The 8,297-nt window shown below is 35.4% G+C and overlaps 1 protein-coding gene across 1 annotated transcript; it reads left to right on the top strand.

Annotated features, from left to right (window-relative positions):
* The first annotated feature begins 4,995 nt into the window (after positions 1–4,995).
* LOC137640880 (uncharacterized) lies at positions 4,996–6,780 on the top strand. Its single transcript, XM_068373342.1, has 2 exons — positions 4,996–6,040; positions 6,212–6,780. Exons 1-2 carry the CDS (start codon positions 4,996–4,998, stop codon positions 6,778–6,780), a joined length of 1,614 nt encoding a protein of 537 aa, XP_068229443.1.
* Positions 6,781–8,297: the final 1,517 nt, after the last annotated feature.

Below are 8,297 nucleotides of genomic sequence, written 5' to 3'. Positions count from 1 at the left end.
TTAAGATCACCAAAAAAAATTTCTTCACCCGAGGGGTTCACTACTGTACTGTAATTGTTCAGTGGCTAATTTCCTCCTGGTAGGGGTAGAAGAGACTCTCTAGCTATGGTAAGCAGCTCTCCTAGGAGAAGAACACTCCAAAATCAAAACACTGTTCTCTAGTCATGGCTAGTGCCAAAGCCTCTTTACCATGGCCTTCCAATGTCTTGGGTACACTCGGGCACACTATTCTATCTAATTTCTCTTCCTCTTGTTTTGTTAAAATATTTATAGTGTATGTAAGAAACATTTATTTTAATGTGGTTACTATTCATAAAATATTTAATTTTTCCTTGTTTCCTTTCCTCACTGGGCTATTTTCCCTGTTGGGGCCCTTGGTCTTATAGCATCTTGCTTTGTAACTAAGGTTGTAGCTTAGCAAATAATAATAATAATAATAATACATAATAATAGTAATAATAATATCTTTTTAAAACAGTATTTTCCTGCTGCGATAGTCATGAACATCTTACCTCACCCCTCAATGCCTGACCCTTTCCCGAACTCTGCTGAATCAAAACCTAATTTATTCTTTCCATGATATAGCCCTCTCATCTTTTTCCCAAAACTAAAGAGCATTTTTTACTACTCGGTGACCTGAGATCGTCTAGATGCTAGACCTAGTCTTTTGGCTTAAATTTCCATCGTTTGGTTTATACGAAATAACAAATTTTCTTTCATTGGTCCCCATTACTTTGGTCAAAGTTTGTTAGTATGTCACTTGAACTCATTATCTAGCTATATTCATCTATTCTGTATAAATTGAAAGCTGGTTGAAGTGAACCAACAGGCCTTCCTTTCCTCTTTAATATACATTTATAAATACCATGATCTTTTAAGTTAATAAGGCTTGGCGCAGGGTAATAGGACCATATTTTTCACTTTATAGTTACTTATAAATATCATTCATGACTCTATAGCTTGATTTTCCCTAAACCTTTAATATATTTAAAAGTAACATAGATATATTTTATGAAATATATGCCAGTCATTATTCAGCCTTGGGTCTTTGGAAAAATTTTGGCAAATTCATTATATCTAGCAGAGCTATTTCTGGCGGAATCATATTTCATAGTTCATGGTAAATAGGTACAATGGGTACTAGAACAAGTGTTGTAGGAAATCTGTACTGATAAGGACACTGATTTTATATTTTATATGAATTGATTTAATAAGTATTTATACATAAAGTAATCTCATTAAGTTGTGTAAAGCCATAACTCACTCTTTCATTACGTGTATACCTAATGGTATCACTGAGGAATTAAATCATTTATGTCACTGTGCCAAAGGTTTCACATATCCCTAAATGACAAGAGACAAGTATTCAAGATATAATACCTATAAACATAATTGATAGTCGTCATTTATTCATACAAAGCATGTACTCGAAATAGTATGGAAGTATTTAGATAACAGTTTGATTTCTTTATAATTCTTTTGAAAAACACTTTCATTTATTGCAATCATTCTTAGAATATCATTTTCATTTTTGTTTGGGGTGTGCCTTCCCTTAATAATCACCTCCTCTAACCAAACCCACAATTTTATTTTTCCTTTGAAAGGTGAAAGTGAATAATAACATAAGTAGTGTGACGTCCACATACGTTTATGCTTATACAATGAAATTTGGAACGCTTTATGAAATGTCCATATAAGCAAAGAGACCATACAATACGCGCTTTTAGTTAAAATCATATACCTTTGCCAAAGATCTATTATTATGGAAAATAACAGGATAACTTTCAATATATGTTTTCAGAGGGGTTCCTTATTTATCCCTTTGAATGAACTAATATTGCATCAAGCATTTACATGAGCCATTGAATTAATCCATTCTGTGCAATGTCGTGTTTCTAATACTTTCATTGTTATTTTTATATCTTATATTTTCTACCCTATGTAAGAATCTGTCAGAGGAATATTAAAGGTTTAAAGGTGACTCATAAATGGCAGAGGCAAGGGACAGGGACATTTCTATGGTAAGCAGGACAATGCCCTAGAGATTGTCATTTATACTGTACAGTACTTATGATCAGACCCTCTGCACCCAAGCTATGGTCAAGGAGGGCCAGGCAATTGCTGCTAATGACTCAGCAAGTAGACCTGGAGACTATTCAAAACCCAAATTCTTAGCTTACAAGGAGGATGAGGTTGCAACAACCAAAAGAACTAACAAGTTTGAGCGGATTTCATACCCAAGTCTAGTGATCACCAGGCAGTGATGTTGACCATAGGTAAGCGCGATTATAAAATTTTTTATTTTAAATCATTTCCAATTTTAGTATCGTAAAGCAGGCAAAAACTTTCAGCTTATAATGCTCCGTTTCTATAAATAAATATAGACCTGCCCAGATGACAGTTCTTGTTGGAAATTCTGTTTAATTAATGTTATTGTTCCTTTTGTTGTTGCTAGTTGGTTAGCAAATCATATATTCCCTTGTTTATTAATTTTCTTTCTGGGTAAACCTGTGTTACCCAGTGATAACTTATGCATTATTATTACTATAATTAATGGTAGTTTACGCTTGAGGGGAAACCCAGCATATTGTATATTTTCGTTTTGACGGTAAATCCTTTGAAGCGTGAACTACTAAACAACCCTTTCGGAACTATCTGCTGGTGGTCTTGTTTCTTCCAGTAATACGAATTCTAAAGGAAACATCGCCAGCAGAGAGAAGGGGAGATGAAAGAAGTTTTTCGTACTGGATGGACGGCTGAATATTACAGGAATAATGATATCCAGAGTTGTCGAAGTCGTATAATGGAGGAGTAACATAGACTCGCTTTTCTCCGCCATCCTTCACAAGAAGAGACCAACCATAAGCGTCGTAACATCAGGACACTATCTTCGCTAAATTTCCGAGGAATTGAATTGATAAGGTACGTCATTACGAAAGATATGCTGACTTCTAAAGTGATTCCCTCTCAATTTGTTTATCGTGGATAAATATTCCCTTGCTCGATTCCCAATTAATAAACCCTGTGTATTTGGTATTTAAACTATTCATAATTTATCACTGCTGTAACTTTGCGTGTTACCATATGAAAGTTTTTTGGATTAGAGGCAGTTTTTACTTAATTAGCCAATGTTATGTTATGTTTACTTTACGCCTAAGTTTTTGGATCAATAGGCCTTTCGTGGTTAGGTGGTTGCCACGTTAAATTGGAGGCAGAATATGTAGGCTATAAATTTTTTATTATTCAGAATTTAATTTAATTGTAAAGTTAACTACTGAGTTTAGTGACTTGAGTGAAATAGCAGAGCTTGCGCCTTTACCTTAAAAATCTTTTTTTCATTTTACTACAGTTATTGAATTGAGTGATTTAGCAGAACTTGCCTTTACCTTTTGAAAATAGTATTTCGTTTATGTCCTCAGGGTTTCTTGAATAGCGAGGAGGGTAGGAGAAGGAAGACAGCATACCTGTAGTTACTTCTGACACAGGAAAATCCTTCTCTACGACAACAAGCCCACCAGCAACCAGTTATAAATTTAACTTCACATGGAAGTTCAACCTTTCATTAAAGTGAACCTTTTTTAATGGACTTGTTTTATTCCTTCCATCGTACAATTTTCAAGATGGCGCCCAACGTGGGGCTCGAGTAAGAAATTTGGTTGCAGGTTGGTCTCGTTGAGTGTAGGATTGGCGGAGAGAATAACGAAAGTACGAGAATTTTCGAATTTATCAGTGTTAAAATTTTGTTTATAATTGAAGGTGTCCTTGAATTTTACCTAGTTTAAATTTTGGTTTTGGCATTGTTATGAAACTGTCCATTCTAGGACATACTTATGTTAGAGATTTGGAGCTTAGGGTTAATACCTCAACAATTTTGATTGAACAGACATCTTTTGATGTTTAGTTTTTTGGTTTTCCTGGTGCCACATTTAATTATTTTTTGATTAATATAGCTTTCCTAGAAGACTTTTTCACATTATAACCCCGATTATTTGTTGGTAATTTTAGGAGGTAATGATCTGAAGTCTCGTGTAGATTTGTCAGTGGTAAAGAATAATTGCAAAGAATTTTACAAGATTCTGAGATCCAGGTTAACAAGATCTTGTAGAATTGCATCTCAAATTTAAATCCGATTTTATGAAAGGAGAAATCAGTTTGATAGCCCATGCGTGGAAGAATTCAAGTTAATAAGGCGTTATCTCAATAAATTTATTAATAAGTGGAGTTTCAAGAATTATTTGTTCAGAGTAGAGGGGCCAGGTAGATTGGATAATAGAAGGTTATACAGGGACGCCACACATCTAAACTCTGTTGGGTTAGATCTTCTCTATAGATTGATCTGATATTGTCTGAAATATTGCTTTAATAGCAATCGGAAAAGATGTCTGAATTATCGCTTTTGATAAATTCCCGGAAATACATCCGCAGTCAAGTGACTAAGAATGTTAATCGAATTGAAGAATATAAATTAGGTTCAGAAGTTGACCGGCGATCACTTATCTCTAAATTTCATGGATTTGCTGAAGACCTGAAGGTTCATAATTCTAAAATAGCTAAGTTATTATGGGCAGAAGAGGAAGAAGACTCAAAATTGAATATTAGGTTGGAAGCTTGTGAGTGCTATTCAGATAAAATAAATATTTTTTGTAGCTACCCTTGAGGCTACTAAAGATTCAGTTCCTCCCCATTCTATACTTGAAGAAGCTAGAATCCTTTTGAAAAGCCCTACAGCTCGTTTACCAGCATTTAAAAGTGTAGAGGGAGAAAATATAGAGAAATTTCTCTCTGAATTTGAAGAAGTTATTAAAACCTTCAAGTGCACTGAGAGACAAATTACTGCTGCTGAAGCAACAAGTGTCAGGTCGTGCATCCATACTACTCAATTCACTTGAAACAGACAAACAGACATATGAAGATGCAAAATTAGTTTTAAGGTCTGCTTTAGCATCCCCTAGGTTTCAGAAGTTTACCTTAATAAAACAGTTGACAGATGTGAAAATGCCTTACCAAACAGATCCATTTGCGTACGTTAGTCAGATGAAAAATTTCATGGAATCTGTTAAGTTGTTGAAAATGGAAGTGGACGATTTTTTGAACTACTACTTTTGGAATGGCATGAACAGCACCTTCCAATCTCAGCTAGTAAATATCACCAATAAGACGAGGCCCTCCCTTTCAGAAATTAATGATAACATTTTTGAAGCATGTGAACGATATGCCATAGCATCTCAGAAAATTGATACAAAAGCTAAAAAGTTACGCAAAACTTCAGAGACTGTTAATCTAGCCTCTAATATGAATGTTGAAAGGCAGCCTACTAAGGCGAAATGCTCTATATGTGCTTATGACAGAGCAACTGATGATCACCAAGTTTTCAAGTGCCCGGTTTATAATAGTAATAAGGCAAAGGTGGATAAGCTGAAAGAGATAGGAGGTTGCCTTAAATGTGCCAGTTCCTCTCATTCTGCGGGTTTGTGCAAATTTAGACTTCAAAAGAAATGCAGAGGTTGTAATGGATGGCATTTCACCTTTCTCTGCATTAAAAAAGATTCCCCAAAAGGAGAGGTAGTCAATGCTAGAAGTCTTAATAAAAACTCCAATTTACTTAATGAGAAATCTGAAAAGGTTTCCACGGGGGTAGTATTTTCAGTGGATGCTCTTCAGTGTTATGGTAATAGATCTGCTCTACCAACTTTCACTTGTCAGCTAGAGGACCATACCCAAATAAGAGGTTTGCAAGACTCGGGCTGTCAGTGTAATTTTATTACTGATAGAGCGGTTAAGAAGATTCCTTTCAATGTTTTGAGGAGAAATGTGAGTCTTACTGTTAATGGTTTTAACTCTGCTAAATCATATAATACAAAGGTTGTGGAACTGAATTTAAAATTTGGACAGGAAGTTTGCAAGGTGGAGGCCCTATGTGTACCTTATATAAATATAAATTGGAAGTTGCCACATTTGTTCAGGGTGGCAAGCCATTTCTCTGCTAAGGGCTACACCCTTGTAGATAAACAGTTGCTAAATAATGGGGATGAGTTAAATAGTATAGATTTCATCCTAGGCACTAACTCTGCTCACTGCACTATGGCGTCAACAGTTAGGTTTGGACAGGATAGTCCTTCAGTATACTTAAAAACTTCTTTTGGAGTGATGCTTCTTGGTAATGTTGACACAATTTTAAAAAATTTGCATTACCTTACTGATTTAAATGTAGTTGAAACTTCAATTACTTGCAAGTCTGATGTTGCTCAGTTGGATGTAGGTTCTCTTGATTCCATTGGCCTTGGCTTAGGTAAATTTAATGATGACTCTATATTGGAGCATGAGGAAATGGTGGTAGAAGCTAATTTTCTAGTTTTAAATGAGAACGGGGACATAAATGAGCAAGCACTACAAAGGGCCACCGAGCAAATGTTGGAATATGACTGCAAAAGGATGCTTAATTATGATAAGGAAGAGAATGAGACATCTGTGGAACTCAATAATTCTCTAGTAAGATATGCACTTATCAATGCCACTGTTAGTAAGGATGGAAGAATATCAATGCCTCTGCTATGGAACAGTAAGGTGGCCCACTTACATGGTAAAAATTATAAACTAGCTGAAGCAGTGTTAAAATCAAATTTAAAGAAGCTTTGCAAAAGGGAGATGCATCTGAAACTCATCGATGAAGTCATTGAAGAACAAGAAAATTTAGGAATAATTTTAAAGATACCAAACCTTAAGCATTACCTAACTGAACATCCTGAACATAGTTTTTTACCCCACATGGGGGGTGTTTAAACTTGATCGAGAGACTACAAAATGCAGAGTAGTATTTCTATCAAACATATTTGAGGCGGACCCTAGAAAACCCATGACAGTAAGCCATAACCAGGCAATTCATCCAGGTCCGTCGTTAAACCAAAAGTTAAGTTCAGCCTTATTTTACTTACGATTTGGTTCGAAGATATTGTGCTTTGATCTCAAAAAGGCTTTTAGTCATATAGCACTTAGACCTTCAGATCAGAATAAATTACTTTTTCTTTGGGTTAGAAGTGTGAAGAAGAAAGATTTTTCTTTAGTTGGTTACAAGAATCTCAGATTGAGTTTTGGTTTAAGATGTAGCCCTACAATTTTGATGTTGAGTCTTTATAAGATACTGGTTTTGGATGTGGAGGATGATACTCTAGACGTAAAAAATATGAAAAAATTACTTTATCAGTTGTTCTATATGGATAATGGAGCATATACCTGCAAAAATTTGGATACCTTGGAATGGGCCTCCACTCAGCTATCAAATATATTTGCTCCTTATAGGATAGAATTGCAACAAATTGTCACCAATGATGGGCCACTTCAAGAAGTCATTGACTCGGGCTGGGATCAAAATACACTAACGGAAGTTAAACTTTTAGGTTTGAAATGGAATAGGAAGTTGGATACCCTTTCAACTTTAACCATTATTTTGGAAGCTTTGGCAAGTACGAAGAGGTCCATCCTCAAGTCCATTGCTTCAAACTTTGATTTGTATATTATCAATGGTCCAGTATTTAATAGGGCAAGGCTATTTATGCATGGTTTACAGTGTGATAAGTCATTAGGATGGGATGATATTTTACCTGCGGAAAAGCTAAAAGAATGGAAATGCATTGCAAGACAAGCTAATTCTACACCTGAAATTGTTGTTCAAAGATTTGTTGGGGAAAGAGATGGACAATACAGACTTCTTGCTTGTGTAGATGCTAGCAATTTGATATATGGAGCTGTTCTGTATATAAAGAACATTGATACTGGCCAAACAAATTTTTTGTTAGCAAAAAACAGGCTGATAAACAGACCGTCTAATGCTAAGTCCATCCCTTCCCTAGAGTTACAAGCCATTTGTTTGGATGTGGAGTTGTTAATTGATTTGTATAAAGAATTAGGAGGGGCTGATTGCCTCGTTCCAATTACAATAACAAGCTTGGATTTGTACTCTGATAGTTTGGTAGCTCTTTCTTGGATCAATTCATATTCCTATAAACTGGATAAGATGCAGAAAAGGTTTGTATTTGTTCTCAACAGGCTACAGCAAATAGATAAGTTATGTGAAACGTTTCTTGTTAATTTTCCTTTCATCACTGGAACTGCCAATCCTGGAGACAGCATAGCAAGAACCTTGTCCTATAAACAGTTAATTAATACAAACTATTTTTCCGGACTTCATCCCGATAACCACCAGTCTATAGTCAGTCAAGATATTTTGAGAGTTACAGTTCCTAACCCTAGGGCTACCCTTGACTTCAAAGAGGAGAATGTTTTAAGTATTGTTTGTGCAC

This window comes from Palaemon carinicauda, chromosome 5 (genome assembly GCF_036898095.1).
Source record: "Palaemon carinicauda isolate YSFRI2023 chromosome 5, ASM3689809v2, whole genome shotgun sequence".
NCBI classification, from domain to species: Eukaryota; Metazoa; Arthropoda; class Malacostraca; order Decapoda; family Palaemonidae; genus Palaemon; species Palaemon carinicauda.
Note: the sequence above shows the minus strand (reverse complement) of the source record. Positions and strands in the feature narration are given on the sequence as shown.